At 58.8% G+C, this 24,756-nt stretch overlaps 1 protein-coding gene across 50 annotated transcripts in view; it reads right to left on the reverse strand.

Moving 5' to 3' along the window:
- The window catches only part of B3GNTL1 (UDP-GlcNAc:betaGal beta-1,3-N-acetylglucosaminyltransferase like 1), a 149,334-nt gene that overhangs the window by 83,921 nt on the left and 40,657 nt on the right, over positions 1-24,756 (reverse strand). For 23 of the 50 annotated variants that reach the window (XM_077973465.1, XM_077973454.1, XM_077973463.1 and 20 more), the window contains 2 exons: positions 17,200-17,265; positions 1,693-1,788 (listed from right to left, as the gene is read on the reverse strand). The exons of 6 other annotated variants lie outside the window; for them this stretch is intronic. In XM_077973465.1, the coding sequence (XP_077829591.1) occupies positions 1,693-1,788; positions 17,200-17,265 (162 nt within the window). The remainder of the gene's footprint in view (positions 1-1,692; positions 1,789-17,199; positions 17,266-24,756) is intronic. 21 more of the 50 variants (XM_077973471.1, XM_077973459.1, XM_077973458.1 and 18 more) reach the window with 2 other exon arrangements.

Below are 24,756 nucleotides of genomic sequence, written 5' to 3' on the forward strand. Positions count from 1 at the left end.
ACAGCAAAGCATAACTTTGACAAATGAAATAAAATTTTTCGTTTTCTTTTTTTGAGACAGGGTCTGTTGCCCAGGCTGGAGGGTAGAGGCACAATCACGGCTCATGGCGGCCTTGACCTCCTGGGCTCAAGCGATCCTCCCACCTCAGCCTCCCATGTAACTGGGGCTAAAGGTGTGAACCACTGCACCCAGATAATTTTTCGTAGAGACAGGGTCTCACTATATTGCCCAGACTGGTCTTAAATCCCTGGGCTCTAGTGATCCTCCTGCCTCAGCCTCTCCAAGTGCTGAGATTATAGGCGTGAGCCACTGCACCCAGCCTTTCGCTTTTTTTAATTTCCCACACTACACTGTCACAATGGTCTATCTTAAAATTGTTTTAAGTGAATACATATGTAACTGATAAAGGAACATTTGTTTCCTTTAATTAAAAAACATGAAAATAAAAAAAAATCTGGCATCAAACCTAACACTCAGGACAAAGCCTGACCCCCACGGGGCAGCTCACTGCCGCGGCCTCCGGGAAACCAGCTCTCGGGGAACAGCGCTCTGACCGCGGTCGGAGCTGGGCCGAAACTCAACACGTGTCCAGATTCCTGCAGTTCAGAAACAGCCTGGCAACGCCGAACCGCATTCCGGTTTGCATGAGGTGCACGTTACTTAAAAAAGCAGCCACAGCCGGGCGCGGTGGCTCAAGCCTGTAATCCCAGCACTTTGGGAGGCCGAGGCGGGCGGATCACAAGGTCAGGAGATCGAGACCATCCTGGCTAACACGGTGAAACCCCGTCTCTACTAAAAAACACAAACAACTAGCCGGGCGAGGTGGCAGGCACCTGTAGTCCCAGCTACTCGGGAGGCTGAGGCAGGAGAATGGCGTGAACCCGGGAGGCGGAGCTTGCAGTGAGCTGAGATCCGGCCACTGCACTCCAGCCCGGGCGGCAGAGCGAGACTCCGTCTCAAAAAAAAAAAAAAAAAAAAGGCAGCCACAGTCTGCCTGAGGTCCTGTTTTAAGTATTTTCACAAGTTCACTGAAAAGCACATCAAGTCATCCACAGTGTGACGCCTGGTAACCAGGACACCCGCCCTCGGCCGCTTGTACAGGGAAGGGCTGTCGTGACGTGACCACAAGGCGGTCTCTGCCTCCCCCAGCGGCACCAACGGCCCCACAGAGGACGGCAGCGACAAGCCACCCGTGTGGCAACGGCCATGTCCCCTCTCTCAGATGGCAGCCGCTCATACCCGAGGGGGTGCCGCAGGTGGCCCCAAGTCCAGTCTCACACCAGCACAGTCCACTGCCGAGGACACCGTCGTCCACATCGCATGCAGCAGCCTGGCTCTTGGAACGTGCTGGGGGCACACGGGACACGGAGACTCTGAAACACTGGCTGTGTGATTTCTGAGCTCGCCCTCCCACCCTCCGCAGTCCACGGGTAAGTGGACCTGTGCCGTCGGGTTTCCCAGCTCAGAACTCGAACCCGTCTGAACTACTGGCCTGAGACCAGCCTAGCGTGTGTGCCTGCTTGGGCCACCCTCACCTCCCACTCCGTGTGATCGACGGCATGTGAGTGAAGATGAGGACGGAAGGACCACGGCCCACGACAACACAGACTAAAGAGACCACAGCATAATGCAGGAGACGGCGCCCAGAGGCGACCTGCGCACCTGCCCCAGACAAGGCGCTAGGCGAGGTACCTGCGTCAGGAGCTGCTCGGGCGTCAGCTGGTTGATCCAACGTGTGTATCGTTCGGTGGAGTTAGGGGGATCTCTCCTCACTCGGCAACCAACGATCTGTGAAAAACGACGACAAACAGAGCTCAAAACACGTCAGCTGCGCAGGTGTGTGTGCACCTGTGTGTGTGCATCTCAGAGCTCAAAACAGTCAGGTGCGCAGGTGTGTGTGCACACCTGTGTGTGTGCATCTCAGAGCTCAAAACAGTCAGGTGCGCAGGTGTGTGTGCACCTGTGTGTGTGCATCTCAGAGCTCAAAACAGGTGCGCAGGTGTGTGTGCGCACCTGTGTGTGTGCATCTCAGAGCTCAAAACAGCCAGGTGCGCAGGTGTGTGTGCACACCTGTGTGTGTGCATCTCAGAGCTCAAAACAGCCAGGTGCGCAGGTGTGTGTACGCACCTGTGTGTGTGCATCTCAGAGCTCAAAACAGGTGCGCAGGTGTGTGTGCACACCTGTGTGTGTGCATCTCAGAGCTCAAAACAGCCAGGTGCGCAGGTGTGTGTGCACACCTGTGTGTGTGCATCTCAGAGCTCAAAACAGCCAGGTGCGCAGGTGTGTGTGCACCTGTGTGTGTGCATCTCAGAGCTCAAAACAGTCAGGTGCGCAGGTGTGTGTGCACCTGTGTGTGTGCATCTCAGAGCCCAAAACACGTCAGGTGCGCAGGTGTGTGTGCACCTGTGTGTGTGCATCTCAGAGCCCAAAACAGCCAGGTGCGCAGGTGTGTGTGCACCTGTGTGTGTGCATCTCAGAGCTCAAAACAGTCAGGTGCGCAGGTGTGTGCACACCTGTGTGTGTGCATCTCAGAGCTCAAAACAGGTGCGCAGGTGTGTGTGCACCTGTGTGTGTGCATCTCAGAGCTCAAAACAGTCAGGTGCGCAGGTGTGTGCGCACCTGTGTGTGTGCATCTCAGAGCTCAAAACAGTCAGGTGCGCAGGTGTGTGCACACCTGTGTGTGTGCATCTCAGAGCTCAAAACAGGTGCGCAGGTGTGTGTGCACCTGTGTGTGTGCATCTCAGAGCTCAAAACAGTCAGGTGCGCAGGTGTGTGCACACCTGTGTGTGTGCATCTCAGAGCTCAAAACAGTCAGGTGCGCAGGTGTGTGTGCACCTGTGTGTGTGCATCTCAGAGCTCAAAACAGGTGCGCAGGTGTGTGTGCACCTGTGTGCATCTCAGAGCTCAAAACAGTCAGATGCGCAGGTGTGTGTGCACCTGTGTGTGTGCATCTCAGAGCTCAAAACAGTCAGGTGCGCAGGTGTGTGTGCACCTGTGTGTGTGCATCTCAGAGCCCAAAACAGTCAGGTGCGCAGGTGTGTGTGCGCACCTGTGTGTGTGCATCTCAGAGCCCAAAACAGCCAGGTGCGCAGGTGTGTGTGCACCTGTGTGTGTGCATCTCAGAGCTCAAAACAGTCAGGTGCGCAGGTGTGTGTGCACCTGTGTGTGTGCATCTCAGAGCTCAAAACAGGTGCGCAGGTGTGTGTGCACCTGTGTGTGTGCATCTCAGAGCTCAAAACAGGTGCGCAGGTGTGTGTGCACCTGTGTGTGTGCATCTCAGAGCCCAAAACAGTCAGGTGCGCAGGTGTGTGTGCGCCTGTGTGTGTGCATCTCAGAGCTCAAAACAGCCAGGTGCGCAGGTGTGTGTGCGCCTGTGTGTGTGCATCTCAGAGCTCAAAACAGCCAGGTGCGCAGGTGTGTGTGCACCTGTGTGTGTGCATCTCAGAGCCCAAAACAGTCAGGTGCGCAGGTGTGTGCGCACCTGTGTGTGTGCATCTCAGAGCTCAAAACAGTCAGGTGCGTAGGTGTGTGCGCACCTGTGTGTGTGCATCTCAGAGCTCAAAACAGGTGCGCAGGTGTGTGTGCACCTGTGTGTGTGCATCTCAGAGCCCAAAACAGTCAGGTGCGCAGGTGTGTGTGCGCCTGTGTGTGTGCATCTCAGAGCTCAAAACAGCCAGGTGCGCAGGTGTGTGTGCACCTGTGTGTGTTCATCTCACATGTTTTACGCAGAGATGTCCAGACAGGAAACCAAAATGCCACGAATCTGGGTCAGGCAAACACTGGGAGGCGAGGAAGAGGAGAAGGGTGAGGAGGAGGAGGGCGAGGAGGAGGTGGGAGAGGAGGAGGAGGGAGAGGAGGAGGAGGGAGAACAGGAGGAGGAGAGAGAGGAGGAGGGAGAGGAGGAGGGCGAGGAGGAAGAGGAGGAGGGAGAAGAGGAGGAGGAGAGGAGGAGGGAGAGGAGGAGGGAGAGGAGGAAGGCGAGGAGGAAGAGGAGGAGGGAGAAGAGGAGGAGGAGGGACAGGAGGAGGGCAAGGAGGAGGGAGAGGACGAGGGCGAGGAGGAGGGAGAGGAAGAGGGTGGAGAGGAGGAGGAGAGAGGAGGAGGGCGAGGGAGAGGAGGGAGAAGAGGAGGAGGGAGAAGAGGAGGAGGGAGAGGAGGAGGAGAGGAGGAGGAGGGCGAGGAGGGAGAGGAGGAGGAGGAGGGAGAGGAGGAGGAGGGTGAGGAGGAGGGTGAGGAGGAGGAGGGAGAGGAGGAGGGCGAGGGAGAGGAGGAGGAGGGAGAGGAGGAGGAGGGAGAGGAGGAGGAGAGCAAGGAGGGAGAGGAGGAGGAGGGAGAGGAGGAGGAGGGTGAGGAGGAGGGTGAGGAGGAGGAGGGAGAGGAGGAGGGCGAGGGAGAGGAGGGAGAAGAGGAGGAGGGAGAGGAGGAGGAGGAGGGAGAGGAGGGGGAGGGTGAGGAGGGAGAGGAGGAGGAGAAGAGGAGGAGGAGAGAGAGGAGGAGGGAGAGGAGGAGGGCGAGGAGGAAGAGGAGGAGGGAGAAGAGGAGGAGGAGAGGAGAAGGGAGAGGAGGAGGGAGAGGAGGAAGGCGAGGAGGAAGAGGAGGAGGGAGAGGAGGAAGGCGAGGAGGAAGAGGAGGAGGGAGAAGAGGAGGAGGAGGGACAGGAGGAGGGCGAGGAGGAGGGAGAGGACGAGGGCGAGGAGGAGGGAGAGGAAGAGGGTGGAGAGGAGGAGGAGAGAGGAGGAGGGCGAGGGAGAGGAGGGAGAAGAGGAGGAGGGAGAGGAGGAGGAGAGGAGGAGGAGGGCGAGGAGGGAGAGGAGGAGGAGGAGGGAGAGGAGGAGGAGGGTGAGGAGGAGGGTGAGGAGGAGGAGGGAGAGGAGGAGGGCGAGGGAGAGGAGGAGGAGGGAGAGGAGGAGGAGGGAGAGGAGGAGGAGGGCAAGGAGGGAGAGGAGGAGGAGGGAGAGGAGGAGGAGGGTGAGGAGGAGGGTGAGGAGGAGGAGGGAGAGGAGGAGGGCGAGGGAGAGGAGGGAGAAGAGGAGGAGGGAGAGGAGGAGGAGGAGGAGGGAGAGGAGGAGGAGGAGGAGGGAGAGGAGGAGGAGGAGAGAGAGGAGGAGGGAGAGGAGGAGGGCGAGGAGGAAGAGGAGGAGGGAGAAGAGGAGGAGGAGAGGAGAAGGGAGAGGAGGAGGGAGAGGAGGAAGGCGAGGAGGAAGAGGAGGAGGGAGAAGAGGAGGAGGAGGGACAGGAGGAGGGCGAGGAGGAGGGAGAGGACGAGGGCGAGGAGGAGGGAGAGGAAGAGGGTGGAGAGGAGGAGGAGAGAGGAGGAGGGCGAGGGAGAGGAGGGAGAAGAGGAGGAGGGAGAGGAGGAGGAGAGGAGGAGGAGGGCGAGGAGGGAGAGGAGGAGGAGGAGGGAGAGGAGGAGGGTGAGGAGGAGGAGGGAGAGGAGGAGGGCGAGGGAGAGGAGGAGGAGGGAGAGGAGGAGGAGGGAGAGGAGGAGGAGGGAGAGGAGGAGGAGGGCAAGGAGGGAGAGGAGGAGGAGGAGGAGGGAGAGGAGGAGGAGGGTGAGGAGGAGGGTGAGGAGGAGGGAGAGGAGGAGGGCGAGGGAGAGGAGGGAGAAGAGGAGGAGGGAGAGGTGGAGGAGGGAGAGGAGGAGGAGGAGGGAGAGGAGGAGGAGGAGGGAGAGGAGGAGGAGGGTGAGGAGGAGGAGGGAGAGGAGGAGGAGGGAGAAGAGGAGGAGGAGAGAGAGGAGGAGGGAGAGGAGGAGGGCGAGGAGGAAGAGGAGGAGAGAGAAGAGGAGGAGGAGAGGAGGAGGGAGAGGAGGAGGGAGAGGAGGAAGGCGAGGAGGAAGAGGAGGAGGGAGAAGAGGAGGAGGAGGGACAGGAGGAGGGCGAGGAGGAGGGAGAGGACGAGGGCGAGGAGGAGGGAGAGGAAGAGGAGGGAGAGGAAGAGGGTGGAGAGGAGGAGAGAGGAGAAGGGCGAGGGAGAGGAGGGAGAAGAGGAGGAGGGAGAGGAGGAGGAGAGGAGGAGGAGGGCGAGGAGGGAGAGGAGGAGGAGGAGGGAGAGGAGGAGGAGGGTGAGGAGGAGGAGGGAGAGGAGGAGGGCGAGGGAGAGGAGGAGGAGGGAGAGGAGGAGGAGGGAGAGGAGGAGGAGGAGGAGGGAGAGGAGGAGGAGGGTGAGGAGGAGGAGGGTGAGGAGGAGGGTGAGGAGGAGGAGGGAGAGGAGGGCGAGGGAGAGGAGGGAGAGGAGGAGGAGGGAGAGGAGGAGGAGGGTGAGGAGGAGGAGGGAGAGGAGGAGGAGGGAGAAGAGGAGGAGGAGAGAGAGGAGGAGGAGGGTGAGGAGCATGAAGAGGGTGAGGAGTAGGAGGAGGGCGAGGAGGAAGAGGAGGAGGGAGAAGAGGAGGAGGAGAGGAGGAGGGAGAGGAGGAGGAGGGAGAGAAGAGGGAGGGAGGAGGAGGAAGAAGAGGAGGAGGAGAAAGAGGGTGAGGAGTAGGAGGAGGGCAAGGAGGAGGAGGAGGGAGAGGAGGAGGGAGAGGAGGAGGAGGGAGGAGGAGGGAGAGGAGGAGGAGGAGGAGGGAGAGGAGGAGGAGGGTGAGGAGGAGGAGGGAGAGGAGGAGGAGGGTGAGGAGCATGAAGAGGGTGAGGAGGAGGAGGAGGGCAAGGAGGAGGAGGAGGGAGAGGAGGAGGGAGAGGAGGAGGAGGGAGAGGAGGAGGAGGAGGGAGAGGAGGAGGGAGAGGAGGAGGAGGAGGAGGGTGAAGAGGAGGAGGAGGGATGCCTGCTCTTGTTTGGGGACAGCAGAGCAACGACGGGTGCTACAGCAGACGGCCCCGGACACGCGTCTCAGTGGTGAACCGCAGAGCTGCCCTAGGCTGGACTAAGAATATGTCGCAGATGACATTTCCCCTTAATGAACTCAAATCAAACGGCCCGTATGCAAGGTGAGTTATTTCTAAGAACTCACTCCTTGAATCACACGCAAAGTGGATGTGAGGAAACCGCTGCCCTGGCCGCAGGCCACCCACCCAAACCCACTCCGCTCAGCTCCGGAAAGCAGTGTCCCTAAGCGGAGAAGAGCCACCAGCCGGCTTCCTCCAGGGCCGACGACCCTCTCCCCAGGCCACCGGGCCAGCAGCCCCGCCTCAGTGACGTCCTGTCAGTAGCCTTGACCCATTCCCGGCCCCTGCAGAGCCTCAGAGCATCACCTGCCTCAGCCTTTCTCAGCACTCCCCACACCACCCTCCGTGCCGCCCGGCCGCCTCCTGCCTGACCTCTGCCCCGGCGTGGGCTCCCAGCACTGAGCCCTGGCTCTGTTCTGCTCCTGAGATCCAGAGGCAGGAGGGCAGGTCCTGCAGGGCTCACACTCACCTTGCAGCGGCAGGAGCCGGCTGGAGAGAGGGCACCTGGGTGCGTCTGCAGGAAACAGCACCCCCCCAGGTGAGGGCAGCCGCCCGAGTGGACGTTCTCACAGCACAGCCCACAAGTCCCAGCGGACGGGGCTGTTTCCGCCTCACCCAAGACCAACAAGGAGACAACAGTGAAACGGTAACCGTGGTCCAAAGAGCAGTACCGGGAGCCAGTCTCGGTATCTGAGGTCCCTGGATCCGCCTCCACCTTGTGCAGCCTCGATACGTAGTCAGTGATTCGTTTCCACCAACGCAGTTAATGAAGAGCTTGGGGGAGGCGTCTGTTTGCGTTTGTTGCTGTTTTTTTGTAATTAAACTTACTTTGAGAAAAGTGTGAATTCACATCGCAGCTGTATGTAAGAAACAACTGTAGAGACCGTCTGTGCCCTTCACCGCTTCCTGGAGGAAACATCACAAGGACTCAAGGTCAACGTCGCACCAGGAGAGGGACACGGATGGAGTCAAGATCCAGACGTCCCAGGGCACGAGGACCCGAGGCGCCCCTCACAGCCACCGGCAGCCCCTCAGCTATCCTGACGCCGTGGCATGCCGAGAGCGTGATCCCGGAACGTGCAGGAGGCGGCCTTCTGTGCCCGGCTTTCGCGCTGCTCCTCGGCTCCCGGGACAGCCTTCCGGTCGCTGCATATGGCCGTAGTCAGCTCCTGTACTGGCGACGCCAAACATTCAGGTTCGGGCTTTTCTGTGAACAGTCTTCGATCCACTGGGGCAAACGCCCAGGAGGGCAACTGCCAGGTCACAGAACAGTGACAGGTCTAGCTTATAAAGAAACTTCGAAACGGTCTCCCGAGCGGCCGCGCCGTCTCACACCCTCAGCGATGCGTGAGGACCCAGCTTCCCTGCCTCTCGCCAGCGCCGGGCGTCTTGGTTTTCACTCCGTTCTGACGGCACCTTGCTCTGACACAGGCTCCCTGAGGCCGGCGAGCAGCACCTTCTCGCACGGCTCTTTGCCGTCTGCACACCCTCCCTGGTGAGGTGTCTTTTCACATGTTTTGCTCATTTTCTAATTGGAACGAAACGCGCTCGGCCATGGCTGTGTAATTCTTTTCTTTTTTTTTTTTTGAGACGGAGTCTCACGCTGTTGCCCAGGCTGGAGTGCAGTGGTGTGATCTCGGCTCACTGCAAGCTCCGCCTCCCGGGTTCCCGCCATTCTCCTGCCTCAGCCTCCTGAGTAGCTGGGACTACAGGCGCCCGCCACCGCGCCCGGCTAATTTTTTGTATTTTTAGTAGAGACGGGGTTTCACTGTGGTCTCGATCTCCTGACCTTGTGATCCGCCCGCCTCGGCCTCCCAAAGTGCTGGGATTACAGGCTTGAGCCACCGCGCCCGGCCAATTCTTTTCATATGCTGCAGAATTCTGTCTGAACCTTTCCCGTGTCTCTCCTAAAGCACACGCTAAAAACAGTTGTGAATGAGGACAGCTCTGGAACTGCCGCCCTGCCCAGCGAGGAGGTTCCCCCACAAACAATCTGACCAAGACGCATTTCTAAACTGCTCCGCGTGCCTGTCTCTGTCCGTCGTGCACGGCATCCAGCTGTCTACCACTGCATCTGCTTTCTGGTCCTGTCTGCACTGTCTCACGTTTGACTCTGAACAGAAACGATTCTGAGGGGAGACAAAGGAAAACGCAGACAAAAGCTGGAGGCAGGAGTCCTCTGTTCTGAAACGTGAAGACCGAGAGCCCAGCATCTACACACAAACACCAAGACCCTGCGGCCAGCACTGCCGGGTCCTGCGAGGCAGCCGTGGGCGGCAGGTGGTGTGAGCACACACCAGCCCGCTCCCGAGAGCCTGGATCCCGCCGGGGCACGAGACGCACCTCTCGGACGGGGGCCGACGGACGGCTGCCTCCACCGTGCGTGCCCGACTCCTCCCACGACTCCCCCAGCCTCAGGCTTCCCGGGAAAGGCAGAGCCACGCCAGGTGGGGTCTCTCACCAAGAGTGAGGACGGGGTGGGGGATCTTGTGAAAGTAGAACCCCGAGGCTGGCAATTCCTGAGGCTTTAATTAACCGCGAGCCACGAGCACTGCTCTACAAACGGAGGAGGGGAGAGGATCCTTTTTGGCCTCAACGTGTTTTAACCTCGGAAGAAGGCGGCAAGCTCTCTCCGGTGCCACCGCATCGAACAGCAGGACGAAGGCCTGGATTCCAGAGACCAACCCCTCCCTCCCGGGCACCACAGCGCCCAGCTGCCGGCATCTGGCATCTCGTCGTCAGGAGACCTCGTGCTCTCGAGAGGAGGCGCAGGGAAGAGGGGAGCTCTGAGCTTAATCCTGCACCGAGACGTCAGATTCTCAGGGCAGGAGCTTTTGTGGGCGCCGCGCCTAGCACAGGGCCTGGACCCAGTGAGCGGATGTGAACGAGAGGGTGGCTAACTGCCTCCAGGTTCCTAGAAGAAGCCACTTTCAAGGCTCTCGAGAAACGTTGTGAGCTAGTTCATTTGAAAGCCTCCGTGCCAACAGGCAGAGCAGAAAGCGCAGGCTGCTGGAGTCAGTCACGACAAGCAATCTTGGAACTCTGTCTGAATTTATATGGGGACCACCAGGATCTGGCAATTCCACTGAAAAAAAGAGTCGGAATGTTGAAAGGATAGGCTGCTGACAGACGGGAGGTGTAGGGGGACACGGGGGGCTGTGTTCCCCGAGTTGCCCACCACAGTCCCTCCCTGCCTGCCCTCCTCACATGGCCATCAACCCTCAAGCACTGAGAGGTGAGGTCTGTGCTCCCTCCCCTCAAATCTGGGGTCAGCATGACACCACGTGACACTGTGCCCTGAGGTGACATTGTCACAGGCAACACAGCTTCCAGCAGGCTCTCCTGGACACTCGTTCTTGCAGCCACCGTGCATGGAGAGAGTGCCCAGCCAGGATCCCTGCTCTGAGCGAGTGCGCCGGCTCCAGATGACCCCAGCCCGGCAGTCCAGAAGGTGAGGACGCCTGCGAATGTAGACAAGCTGCCCCGACTGACCGACCAAGACAGAAACTCAGACCTGCAAGGTGAACCCGTCACAGAGAAGGAAACTCACACCCCCAGGTGAGCCCCCCAACACAAAACGTAACTCAGGGCTGGGCACCGTGGCTCACGCCTGTAATCCCAGCACTCTGGGAGGCAGAGACGGGCGGATCACAAGGTCAGGAGTTCGAGACCAGCCTGACCAACGTAGTAAAACCCCGTCTCTACTAAAAATATAAAAAAATTAGCCGGCCGAGGTGGCGCACACCTGTAACCCCAGGTACTCAGGAGACTGAGGCAGGAGAATCGCTTGAACCCGGGAGGCGGAGCTTGCAGTGAGCTGAGATTGCACCACTGCCCTCCAGGCTGGGTGACAGGGCAAGACTCCATCTCAAAAAAGCAAAACAAAAAAGTAACTCCAATTCACAAGGTAAGCCCCCCACACAGAAAGGAGCTCAGACCCACAAGGTGAGTCCCCCCACTGCATGGCCTGGCGCAGTCTGCAGGGCACTTGGTTCTAAAAACGGTGGCAAGAAGGTCAGGGCTCCCAGGGCTGCAGCTCAGGCTCCCTGTGGACTCGCCGTGGAGGCTGAGTCCTGAAGACAGGAGAGGGGCGAGGCCTTCGACGGGCAGCGCAGGAGGGTAAAGTGCGTCTGGGTGAACCCGGGGGAGGCAACCTCAGTGCAGGGTGCCGGGTACGAGGGAGGAAGCAGCGGCTGGGCTGAGGCGGGAGGCGAAGCGTCACAAACGCAGCCAGAGCTGAGAATATGGCTCCTGCCCAGAAAGACACATTCTGGAACGGATGCGAGACGTCAGCTTCTAAATCACACTGAAGAAAGAACAGCTGCATTTTTGACACTAACATCAGCTCCCTGGGGCCACTGCTTTGGAGTGAACGACCTGCCGTCCACTGCTGTGGGGGCCCCTAGTTGGGGGGGACCCTGGTGTGGGGAGCTGAGGGGGGTCCCTGGTGTGGGGGGCTGTGGGGGGTCCCTGGTGTGGGGGGCTGTGGGGGGTCCCTGGTGTGGGGAGCTGTGGGGGGGCCCTGGTGTGGGGAGCTGAGGGGGGACCCTGGTGTGGGGAGCTGAGGGCGGGCCCTGGTGTGGGGGGCTGAGGGGGCCCCTGGTGTGGGGAGCTGAGGGGGGTCCCTGGTGTGGGGAGCTGAGGGGGGGCCCTGGTGTGGGGGGCTGAGGGGGCCCCTGGTGTGGGGGGCTGTGGGGGGCCCCTGGTGTGGGGAGCTGATGGGGGACCCTGGTGTGGGGAGCTGAGGGGGGACCCTGGTGTGGGGAGCTGAGGGGGGACCCTGGTGTGGGGAGCTGAGGGGGCCCCTGGTATGGGGAGCTGAGGGGGCCCCTGGTGTGCCCCTGGTGTGGGGAGCTGAGGGGGTCCCTGGTGTGGGGAGCTGAGGGGGTCCCTGGTGTGGGGAGCTGAGGGGGTCCCTGGTGTGGGGAGCTGAGGGGCCCCTGGTGTGGGGAGCTGAGGGGGTCCCTGGTGTGGGGAGCTGAGGGGGCCCCTGGTTTGGGCGGCTGAGGGGGCCCCTGGTGTGGGGAGCTGTGGGGGGGCCTCTGGTGTGGGGAGCTGATGGGGGGGCCTCTGGTGTGGGGAGCTGAGGGGGCCCCTGGTTTGGGCGGCTGAGGGGGCCCCTGGTGTGGGGAGCTGTGGGGGGGCCTCTGGTGTGGGGAGCTGAGGGGGCCCCTGGTTTGGGCGGCTGAGGGGGCCCCTGGTGTGGGGAGCTGTGGGGGGGCCTCTGGTGTGGGGAGCTGAGGGGGCCCCTGGTTTGGGCGGCTGAGGGGGCCCCTGGTGTGGGGAGCTGAGGGGGGACCCTGGTGTGGGGAGCTGAGAGGGGACCCTGGTGTGGGGAGCTGAGGGGGTCCCTGGTGTGGGGAGCTGAGGGGGTCCCTGGTGTGGGGAGCTGAGGGGGGACCCTGGTGTGGGGAGCTGAGGGGGTCCCTGGTGTGGGGAGCTGAGGGGGCCCCTGGTTTGGGCGGCTGAGGGGGGCCCTGGTGTGGGGAGCTGTGGGGGGGCCTCTGGTGTGGGGAGCTGATGGGGGGCCCTGGTTTGGGCGGCTGCGGGGGACCCTGGTGTGCGGGCTGCAGGCAGTTGGGGGAGCACGGGGAGCTCACCCAAACACCAGGCAGACGGTGTCCCCCAGCACTGCTGCTGCTGAGCCGGGCCCCAGGGGCCAGAGTCACCAGCACTGGGGGCTTCGGCCGCCACTCCTGAGCAGCGATGGTGAAGACGAAGGTGAAGGAGGAACGCCCAGGGCCGACAGCCTGAACTACGGCCCAGCAGAGCCCTGAGGCACCCGTCCAGCGGGACCCTGTCACTCCCTGCCTCCGGAGCAAAGAGCACTGTCAGAGGAGAGCCCGTAAGCACTCCGGGCCTTCAAGAGCTGAGAGTCAGTCACTGCAACAGCTTCTGCCTCTCCGAGGCCCGGTCTGGCACGTTCCGACCCCTCCCTGCTGGGGAAGTTGTCCACCGGTCTGGGCACAGGCTCACGGGGCTGGGGCCGTGGCCATGGCCCTCCCAGGCTGCTTGTGCAGAGAGGCTGACGCTCCAGCCCTGCGCTCCGGGAGCTCTTCGGACAAAGGCTGCAGAGTGCAAGGCGGACTTCATGTAAACAGAACAGCTGGAAGTTCTGTTTATTTACGTTAACATGCAGCTTCTTGTGGGGGCAGAAGTAGAAGCCGGGAGAGTCGGCTGCCGTGCCATCCGGATGATTATGGCTTGGCATAGGCAGGGGGCGGGGGACAGTGCCAGAGGATGCAGGGTACGGCGGCTCCACCCATTCCCTGACAGGCAAGCTGTGGCTCAGGCTGCTCCACAGGAACCCTCCTGTCTTTGTTCCTTCGCTTCGCTTCCCTAAAGCTCCCTGCACGCTCCATCCCAGGGAACGAGGGTGGGTGAGGCTGTACCCTAAGGTGGAGCGCCCGCCCTCACCAGGCTCACCAGGAGGACAAGGGTGCACGGGGTTGTGCCCTGAGGACTGGTCTCGGACACTGGGAACAGAGATCAGTTCGGAAAGGAGCTGGGCGGAGCCAGGGCAGCCTCCGTGTTTGGTGTGGGGTGGTCTAGAGGTGACCACGAATGCAGGCTTTCCTCTCCGGGGTCTCCTGAGCACAGGCACAGAGGCGGGTGACAGCATCAGGAATCCAAGGGTCAGCCGGGGCATCCAAGCAGCAGGAAGCACGAGGGCCGACTGGCCCTCAGGAGCAGGGGCATGTTACAGGGTGCACTGCGGCATTCCCTCTTCTTACTAACCTTGCGTAACGATGCCCGATGCAGGGTTCCTAAGGTTCTGCAGTGATTTATTTATATGCAAATGCATTTTTGAAAGCTGTCATCAAAGGTCCTTCCTAATTAGATGGTTTCTTGTAAAAGACCTTAAGAAAACAACGACCAAGTACAAGTATGCACTCAGCATTTACTTCATTCTCTCAGGACAAACTACACAATGTAATTCACGTAACCACTAACCAGCAACTGCAAATTAAGATTTTTGTAGGTCATGATTTCTAAAAAATGCAGCCACGCAATAACAGCCTTCCTAAAGCTGACTTTGTTTCAGTGAAACAAAACTATGATGACATCCCTAAGTTTCCTGCAAAAGAGCTTCGACGTGGAGAAACAGTGTGGACACTCCACCTAACCACGCCATCGGGAGAAGAGGAGGCACCTGGGCCGGAAGCTTCTCTCCCGAGTGCACAACAGAGCATGGGCGAAGGCAGTGAGAAGAGTAGCGAGAAAAAGGTTTAAAATCATCAATGAAAATGCAAATCAAGGTTGTCTTATTACAATTAAGACAAACTAGGCATGTGCATTTTCTCCACATTCGTGTGTATCCCGAAGTATCCCAGCTCGTTTGAACACACGCCACGAATTCCTGTGTATCCCGAAGTATCCAGCTCGTTTGAACACACGCCACGAAGAACTGCCAAAAGCAACTCCATTAATGAAGCCAGTCTGGGCTTGTTTTTCAGTATGGAAATGAAAACACATCTGAAAGTATCTCCTCCACTAAAATGTCAACACTCATTACAAAATTTCTTAGACATTTGTATGATCTATTCTAAATACGTGGCAACTACTGTTTCTAGTTGTGTAAAAATCGCCGAGTGAAAGACGTGGCACCTCACATAAGGACGGCTCAGTCCAGCCACGGTTTCCACCTCACGGGCCGGCACAGGGTCTGCCTCACCTTTCAGTCCACAGGACCACACAGCTGCAAGAGCAGGGACGCAAAGGGAGCCGTCGGGCAGCTAACGTGGCGGGGATGCCCGTTTCCTCTCCAGCCTCCACGTGTGATATCTCACACCTCACAGCGAAGGGCCCTCCTGGAAACCCCAGACTCTGCACTTTCCTTGACATAAACTGTCCACAGAAGTCCATCCTGAAGGGCATTTTCCCTCCATTTTCCCGTATTCCCCACAAAGGAACCAGCCCAGAAAAGCCGTCTTTGACCACTCTTTGTTTCCACGTGACTGAAACCCCACAGCACCTGTGGCTGGGGCAGAAACCACCCTAATCCCTAGATCCCTGGGTCCCCGTCCCGCCCGACACGCAGACACTCCTGGACATCTCTCCCAGGTAGTCCACACCTGCAAACTTCCGGAAACCGACTTCTGGAGCCTGTGGCACCGGTTGCCATGGATACGCTAAGTCACACTCACACATATTTGTGGTTGCTACAGAGAAACATATTCAGACATATTTGTGGTTCCTAAACTTTGCAAACACGTGACCCTTTTAAGAATCTGGTGCAAATGACAGAGCTCTCTCCTGCCCTCGTGGAAAATGTGCCCCGACAGAAGGCCCTGCAGCCACGCTGGGGCCACTGAGCCCCAGGACCCGACACACCCCCAAAGGAGGCAACCGTGTGGGTCCCTCTGCACCCGAGAAGGTGGCCTGTGTCTCAGTCTGTCTCCTGCCCACGTCTGCACACGTGAGACGCAAACCTCCCTGCAGCCGGCTGCACCCCCAGCACCGCCCACCCCCAGCGCACCAGCCCTGCCCGTCTCAGCCCCTCCCCCTCAATGCTGTCCCCCCCATACCCCCACACCCCTCCCCCTCCCAACACCCTCCGGTTCCCCCAGCACCCAGGCTCTCCCCTTCAGACGGCCCCAGCACACCAGTCCTGCCCTTGCCCCCTGCCCCGAACCCCCAACAACCTTCCCCCACCCCAAGCTCCCCTCGCCCAACAATTACAACTCAGGGAATAAGAATCCTCAGTTTCGGGCCGGGCGCGGTGGCTCAAGCCTGTAATTCCAGCACTTTGGGAGGCCGAGACGGGCGGATCACGAGGTCAGGAGATCGAGACCATCCTGGCTAACACGGTGAAACCCCGTCTCTACTAAAAAATACAAAAAACTAGCCGGGCGCGGTTGTGGGCGCCTGTAGTCCCAGCTACTCGGGAGGCTGAGGCAGGAGAATGGCGTGAACCCGGGAGGCAGAGCTTGCAGTGAGCTGAGAGCCGGCCACTGCACTCCAGCCTGGGCGACAGAGCGAGACTCCGTCTCAAAAAAAAAAAAAAAGAATCCTCAGTTTCAAACTCAAGCTGGGAAAACAGCACCTGCTGCATGAAAATGAAGACACCGCAGCACCTTCAGGAGGAGGCAGGCGCAGGGCGGGCGGGCTAGTCCGGGAGATTCACGCGCGGGGCAGGTGGAGGGCGTGGGGGGGAGTCCAGGAGATTCATGCGCGGGGCGGGTGGGGCGAGTCCGGGAGATTCACGGGCGGGGCGGGTGGGGCGAGTCCGGGAGATTCACGCACGGGGCGGGTGGGGCGAGTCCGGGAGATTCACGCGCGGGGGGCTGGGAAGCGGAGAAGGCCGTACACGGTGCTAAACTTCTTAAGAGCAGAAAGTAAGTGGCTAAATTCCGAGCACCCTAAATAAAGCCGACTAGAAGAAAATGACTCGCGTTGGGCGAACGAAAGTCCTTCCCACTCTTGGAGACATTTTCCCCACGAGCGCATCTCATGAGCCATTTCTGTGGAACACACCCGGGGAAATGGTCACCAGCACCCGCTCTGTGGGGAGCCGGGCTCCCAGCGCCCCGTGGGACAGACCCTGCGGTGACCGGCCCGGCTGTGACCTGGCCGGGATGTGACCAGAGCCGTGTGGTGACCCAACCGCACACGTGCCCACGGGAGGGCAGGGGCCTGTCCAGGGTGAGCACCAAACTGCCCAGGGGCAGACACCGCGGGCACTGGACGGTTATGGATCCCTCAGTGTTAAAACCCCACTTCTAAAACCTTGAGCGAGGTGTCTGAGGTCAGAGTCACCTTCCCTGAAGCCGGCAGGAGCCTCAGGTGGCTGGGACACCAGCTCCAGGGATCCCCGGGCCATGTGCCCCACCGTCTGCAGTGGGGCTCGGTGCTTCCTTCCGCTGGGCAGAGGAGCCCACGGGGCACTGCTGGGCTCAGGAGGGGCCCGAAGACGCCTGGCCTTGGAGGGGCAACCGAGAAGCCGTTCTAAAGATAAAAACCATCATGCGAGGTTGTCTAAACAAGAGAAACGTCTAACTGCGAACGCGGTATAGCGCTCAGCCCGTGTTTTCATGTCTAAGGTGCTCAGCTTCTAAAATGCTGATTAAAAACAAACAACACAACCACCTTTGCACCCTGTAAAAATAACAGGAGAAAAAATCAGGGGCGTGTTTTTCTCCCGAGGAAAACACCCGCGAGGGCTCAGAGACGTGCCGGCCGCAGATCCCGCTCCGTGACTGGGCAGTCGCACCAGAGCCTGATTCTTTCCACCCCTAGGACAACTCTTTATTTAAAGAACCACAGTGCGAACTTCATTAAAGGTAGTAACGACGCTAAGGAGGCCAGTACTTACGCTCGACGGGTGCTGAACGGCAGCCTGGTGTTGCAGCCTCACCCGCTGGGGCATCATGACGTCATCCTGCAGAAAAGAACACACTTTCCATTTGTTTGTTTGCACTGACTGATGGATGGGCTGCTACAGTCCCGCCTTATGCCCAGGCTGGAGCGCGGCGGCACCATCACGGCTCGCTGCAGCCTCAAACTCCCAGCCGCAACTGAGCCTCTCGCCTCAGCCTCCAAACAGTTGGGATTACCGGCTTGAGCCACCACGCCCAGCCCCAAGAACATATTTTAAACTCACGTAAAGCAGTTCCTACTGGCAAGTAAGAAAACGACAGACAATCCAACAGCAAAACAGGCAAGGCCCTTGAACTGGCCATCAAGCAAGATTTCCAGTGGACCAAAAACCTCATCAGCCATCAGAGAAACGCAATTAGTTATGCAATGGAGAGAGAAAAATAACAAACGCTGACAATCCCAAGTGTACTTGATTAGGCAGAACGAGAGCTCCTGTGCACTGCTGGCTGCGGCGAGGACCTGTCACCACTGCTGAGGGGACCGTCTGCGGCGAGGAGCTGGGGACCCTCTGTGGTGAGAACTGCCACCGCTGCTGAGGGGACCGTCTGTGGCAAGGACCTGCCACCGCCGTGGAGGGGACCGTCTGTGGTGAGGAGCTGGGGACCCTCTGTGGTGAGAACTGCCACCGCTGCTGAGGGGACCGTCTGTGGCGAGGAGCTGGGGACCCTCTGCGGTGAGAACTGCCACCGCTGCTGAGGGGACCGTCTGGCATCTCCCAGCAAAGCGGAAGACAAGCTTCCCTAAGACCCTGACGTCTGACTACTTGCGTAGGAAAAGCCCCACTCACACGCACAGACGTGCTGACGGCAGCTCGTTCACATGTGGAAAGAACCCAATGGCGAGAATCGCAGATAAATGAATTGTGCACGTTAGTTTTAAACGCCATTCAGCAGCTGAACACACCACGAATTTCACAAGCCTAATGTTCAGTGACAAAAGCAAGACACAAGAATATACGTGGTATTTTCCACTTATTTAAATTCAAAACCCAGCCAAATAAACCATATTATTTAAGAAATGCACACACAGTGTGTACCAGGGGTCCCAACCCCCGGGCAGTGGGCTGGTACCGGGCCATGGACCAGGCCACACAGCAGGAGTGAGCGGCGGCCGGGTGAGTGTCACCAACGGAGCTCATCATCCTGTCAGAGCAGCGGCTGCCTTAGACCCTCATAGCAGCTCAGACTCCACTGGGACCTGCGCACGCGAGGAATCCAGGTCACAGACTCCTTATGAGAATCTAACTAACGCTGAGGCCTGAGGTGGAACCGTTTCATCCCGAAACCACGCCCCCACCATGGGTCTGTGAAAACATTGTCTTCCACAAAACCTGTCCCTGGTGCCGAAAAGGCTGGGGACCACGGATATAAACCATAAAAGCAGCAACATTATAACCCTGAAGAACAGAAGAGCAGTCACTTTTTGAGGGGAAGTCAAGGTGGGGGCGTGGACGGGACAGTCCCCCTAAGGTGCCCGCAATAAGCATTTACTGATCGAGTGGTAGCTACACAAATATCTGCTTCATAATTAACTTGTAAAGTGGATATTTATGTTTTGTGCATTTTTCTGTGGGTATATTCTATCTCATGATAAAAAAAATTTTAGGCCGGGCGTGGTGGCTCAAGCCTGTAATCCCAGCACTTTGGGAGGCCGAGGCGGGCGGATCACGAGGTCAGGAGATCGAGACCATCCTGGCTAACACGGCGAAACCCCGTCTCTACTAAAAACACAAAAAATTAGCCGGGCGAGGTGGCGGCGCCTGTGGTCCCAGCTACTCGGGAGGCTGAGGCAGGAGAATGGCGGGAACCCGGGAGGCGGAGCTTGCAGTGAGCCGAGATCGCGCCACTGCACTCCAGCCTGGGCGACAGAGCGAGACTCCGCCTCAAAAAAAAAAAAAAATTTTAAGTGGAAGAACAGCAAAGGTTTAAGTATATCATTTAAAGGCACAAATATACTCAACAGAAGAAATAAGAATAATGTCATTGGAAGGACATTTGTTTTTAAGCTGAACACTAAGATGAACTAAAAGACCCATATTTATGTCTCTTATTCCAGAAAAACCACCTTAGAACATTCAGATCATCCAAGAAACCTGAGGGACGTTGCAAGGAACTTAATGGGGCTGAGGAGAGGAGGCTGGGGACGGAGGGGAAGTGGGAGGAGGGCGGAGAGAAGAGAATAAAGGAGGGTGGAGAGTGGAGGAGGAAGGAGGAGGGATGGAGGGAGGAGGGAAGAGAACAGAAGAGGAGGGTGGAGAGTAGGGGAGGGAGGAGGGAAGATGACAGAAGAGGAGGGGGAGGAGGGAGGAGGGTGGAGAAGAGAGGAGGGAGGAGAGATAGAGGGAGGAGGGAAGAGAACAGAAGAGGAGGATGGAGAGTGGAGGAGGGAGGAGGGAAGATGACAAGAGGAGGGGGAGGAGGGAGGGACAGAAGGAGGAGGGAGGAGGCAAGAGAACAGAAGAGGAGGGTGGAGAAGGGAGGAGGGAGAAGGGAGGAGGGAGGAGAGAGAGGGAGGAGGGAAGAGAACAGAAGAGGAGGATGGAGAGTGGAGGAGGGAGGAGGGAAGATGACAAGAGGAGGGGGAGGAGGGAGGAGGGACGGAAGGAGGAGGGAGGAGGGAAGAGAACAGGAGGGTGGAGAAGGGAGGAGGGAGAAGGGAGGAGGGAGGAGAGATAGAGGGAGGAGGGAAGAGAACAGAAGAGGAGGATGGAGAGTGGAGGAGGGAGGAGGGAAGATGACAAGAGGAGGGGGAGGAGGGAGGAGGGACGGAAGGAGGAGGGAGGAGGGAAGAGGACAGAAGAGGAGGGTGGAGAAGGGAGGAGGGAGAAGGGAGGAGGGAGGAGAGATAGAGGGAGGAGGGAAGAGGATAGGAGGGGGGAGGGCCGGGCGCGGTGGCTCACGTCTGTAATCCCAGCACTTTGGGAGGCCGAGGCGGGCGGATCACAAGGTCAGGAGATCGAGACCATGGTGAAACCCCGTCTCTACTAAAAATACAAAAAAAAATTAGCCGGGCGCAGTGGCGGGCGCCTGTAGTCCCAGCTACTCAGGAGGCTGAGGCAGGAGAATGGCGTAAACCCAGGAGGCGGAGCTTGCAGTGAGCCGAGATCGCGCCACTGCACTCCAGCCTGGGCGACAGAGCGAGACTCCGTCTCAAAAAAAAAAAAAAAAAAAAAAAAAAAAAAAAAAAGAAGAGGAGGGGGGAGGAGGGAGGTGGAGGGTGGAGGGAAGTGGGGATTGGGGAGAGAGAATAGAGGAGGGAGGGTGGAGGAGAGAGGAGAAGGGAGGAGGACGAAGGTAGAGAAGGGAGGAGGGAGGAAAGAGGAGGACGACGGAGAGGGCTAAAATCCTGCGTATGACCCTGACAGGTATTTCAAAAAGAAGAGCTGAGGAGGCTCCAAGGAACTGCAGGCACCACCTAAGGGGCACGTCTCTGCCCACCTTCAAACACAGGGGAGCCTCAAACCTTCTGACCCCTGGTCCAGACACCTCATCACCCATGCCCCAAGCCCAGGCTGAAATGTCCTGTGGGAAGGTCTCTTGCACCTTCTAGAACCAGGGCCAGACCAGTTCCTCTATGTAGTTGCCCTCAAAAATATTTGTAAGACACGGAGGTCATTATGTTCAGTGAAACATCCAGACACAGACAGACAAATGCCGGTGTTCCCACCCACGCACGGGAGCTAAGGAGACGATGTCACGGAGGTAGAAGGACGGCGCTCACCAGAGGCCAGGAAGGGCAGCGGCGGGAGGATGAAGGGGGTTGGTTAACGGACACAAAACTACAGTCAGGTAAAAGGAGTAGTTCTAGTGTTTGACAGCACAATAGGGTGGCTATAGTTAACCATAAGTTATTTTATATTTCACAAGAGCTAGAAGACTTTTATGGCCAGGTGCAGTGGCTCAGCCTATAATCCCAGCACTTTGGGAGGCCGAGGCAGGAGGATCACTTGAGGTCAGGAGTTCGAGACTAGACTGGCCAACATGGTGAAACTCCGTCTCTACTAAAAAAAAAAAATTCGAGGCCGGGCGCGGTGGCTCAAGCCTGTAATCCCAGCACTTTGGGAGGCCGAGACGGGCGGATCACGAGGTCAGGAGATCGAGACCATCCTGGCTAACATGGTGAAACCCCGTCTCTACTAAAAAATACAAAAAACTAGCCGGGCGAGGTGGCGGGTGCCTGTAGTCCCAGCTACTCGGGAGGCTGAGGCAGGAGAATGACGTAAACCCGGGAGGCGGAGCTTGCAGTGAGCTGAGATCCGGCCACTGCACTCCAGCCTGGGTGACAGAGCGAGACTCCGTCTCAAAAAAAAAAAAAAAAAAAAAAAAAACTGGACGGAATACCTCATCCAGCATCACAGTTTTCCACAGGACTTTGCTTCTGACCAAGGAACTCACTTAATAGCCAAAGAAGGGCCGCAACGGGCCGGGCTCCCAGAATCACTTACCTCACACGTCCCTACCGTCCTGAAGCCATGGGTCGGACAAAGGTGGGGCAGCCTCTGGAGGTCCAGCTACGGCACCATTCAGCGGCGACGCTGGCTGGGCCGGGGCGAGGCTCTCCAGAGGCCGCGTTGGCTCCAAATGAGCCTCCGGGACCTGGACCTGTTTCTCCCCAGCCAGGGCTCACGGGGCCAGGAATCGAGGGGCGGACGTGGGAGTGGCACTCACCGTCACCCCAGTGATGCACTAGGGGAGCTCCTCTTCCTGTTCCCTGACGTGCGGTCCACAGGCCCAGAGGCCTGAGTCCCAGGGAGTCCCAGGGAGGCCTGAGGCCCAGGGAGGCCTGAGTCCCAGGGAGGCCCAGGGAGGCCTGAGTCCCAGGGAGGCCTGAGTCCCAGGGAGTCCCAGGGAGGCCTGAGTCCCAGGGAGGCCCAGGGAGGCCTGAGTCCCAGGGAGTCCCAGGGAGGCCTGAGTCCCAGGGAGGCCTGAGTCCCAGGGAGGCCCAGGGAGGCCTGAGTCCCAGGGAGGCCCAGAGGCCTGAGTCCCAGGGAGGCCCAGGGAGGCCTGAGTCCCAGGGAGGCCCAGGGAGGCCTGAGTCCCAGGGAGGCCCAGAGGCCTGAGTCCCAGGGAGGCCCAGGGAGGCCTGAGTCCCAGGGAGGCCCAGGGAGGCCTGAGTCCCAGGGAGGCCCAGAGGCCTGAGTCCCAGGGAGGCCCAGGGAGGCCCAGGGAGGCCTGAGTCCCAGGGAGGCCCAGGGAGGCCCAGGGAGGCCTGAGTCCCAGGGAGTCCCAGGGAGGCCTGAGTCCCAGGGAGGCCCAGAGGCCTGAGTCCCAGGGAGGCCCAGGGAGGCCCAGGGAGGCCTGAGTCCCAGGGAGGCCCAGGGAGGCCTGAGTCCCAGGGAGGCCCAGAGGCCTGAGTCCCAGGGAGGCCCAGGGAGGCCTGAGTCCCAGGGAGGCCCAGGGAGGCCTGAGTCCCAGGGAGTCCCAGGGAGGCCTGAGTCCCAGGGAGGCCTGAGTCCCAGGGAGTCCCAGGGAGGCCTGAGTCCCAGGGAGGCCCAGGGAGGCCTGAGTCCCAGGGAGGCCCAGGGAGGCCTGAGTCCCGGGGAGGCCTGAGTCCCAGGGAGGCCCAGGGAGGCCTGAGTCCCAGGGAGGCCTGAGTCCCAGGGAGTCCCAGGGAGGCCTGAGTCCCAGGGAGGCCCAGGGAGGCCTGAGTCCCAGGGAGTCCCAGGGAGGCCTGAGTCCCAGGGAGGCCTGAGTCCCAGGGAGTCCCAGGGAGGCCTGAGTCCCAGGGAGGCCCAGAGGCCTGAGTCCCAGGGAGTCCCAGGGAGGCCTGAGTCCCAGGGAGGCCTGAGTCCCAGGGAGTCCCAGGGAGGCCTGAGTCCCAGGGAGGCCCAGGGAGGCCTGAGTCCCAGGGAGGCCTGAGTCCCAGGGAGTCCCAGGGAGGCCTGAGTCCCAGGGAGGCCTGAGTCCCAGGGAGTCCCAGGGAGGCCTGAGTCCCAGGGAGCAACACGGCCACCAGGAGACGCACGATGATGCCGTGGGATGGAAGCTGAGACCGCCCCCGGCCCCTCTGGCTCCTCGTGCCCGAGTCCACACCCAGAAAGGGATTCTCTGTGCTGGCCTGGGGACTGATCCTGACCTCCCAGGGGGAATTGGCCTACGTCACCACAACAGAGGCAGGACGGAGTCTGCGATGCAGGAGAACGCTTGGGCATCAAATTACTCCACAGAAAATGATTCGAATAAAGTGGCCAGTACGCAAAGACAGCCAGGCATGTAAGTAAAAGTAGACAAAACACCAGACAACAAAAGACTTGATATGTTCAAATTATCACACACAAAATATTTTAAAAATCTATGCAAATTGTATTTAAAAAACTAAAAGATACAAGACATGAGCCAGTCATAAAAGGCCCAATATTGTCACAGGAGGTCCCTGCGCACAGCCAAAGTCATGGAGACTGGACGGAGACGGGTGGGAGCCAGAGGCTGGGGCGGGCTGGGCTGTTTTATGGGGACGGAGCTTCAGTTCGGGAAGACGGAAAAGATATGGAGACGGGGCGGTGGAGGCTGCACAGCAATGTGACTGTACTGAACTAGCACTTAAAAATGGCTAAAATGGTAAATTTTATGTTATATACATTTTACCACACACAAAAACTAAAGGGCAAACTTGAACAACAGAACTTTTTTTTCTTTTTTTTTGAGTCGGAAGTTTGCTCGTTACCCAGGCTGGAGTGCAATGGTGCGATCTCGACTCACTGCAACCTCCTTCTCCCGGGTTCAAGTGATTCTCCTGTGGCTGGGATTACAGGTGCCCAAGACCACACCTGGCTAATTTTTGCATTTTTAGTAGAGACGGGGTTTCACCATGTTGGCCAGGCTGGTCTCAAACTCCTGACCTCAGGTGATCCACCCACCTTGGCCTCCCAAAGTGCTGGGATTATACGTGTGAGCCACCACACCTGGCCAAGAATAGAACTATTAGAACTAAAATACAAATCCCAATTAAGCATAACACAGACAAATTTAACAGCAAAACAGATTTTCTAAAGAGATAATCAGTGAATTTGAACATAAATAAAAATAAATTATTCAGAATTCAGCATGAAAAGACCAGAAGATGGAAAACAGAGAAAAAAGAAAAGAAAACAAAAACCAAAGAGCTATAAAGCATAATAGGGTCCCAGAAAGAGAGGGAGAAAAGTGCACTGGAAACAAGCAAGCTTTGGAGAAACGATGGCTGAGAAATTTCTGAGAACGATAAGGACACCAGCACCCACGTTTACAAAGCCCAGGCCGGGCAAGGCACATAAACTCCAGGTGCCCAGTCCACTTCCCGGAACGGATGACTAAGTTGCTTCAGAGCAATATTCTCCATAGAGTAGCTAGAAAAATACTAAAACAAAACGAAATGCCTGTTAAAAGGCACCAGAGAACCACACAGGCCACAAGGACCAAAGACCGAGGTCTGGAGCGGGAAAGCCCAGAGAGGTGAGCAGGGCACCCCGGGGAGGCCATGGGGCCCGGCCTACCAGTCCACCTGCCCACCGGCC

This window comes from Macaca mulatta, chromosome 16, assembly GCF_049350105.2.
Source record: "Macaca mulatta isolate MMU2019108-1 chromosome 16, T2T-MMU8v2.0, whole genome shotgun sequence".
NCBI classification, from domain to species: Eukaryota; Metazoa; Chordata; class Mammalia; order Primates; family Cercopithecidae; genus Macaca; species Macaca mulatta.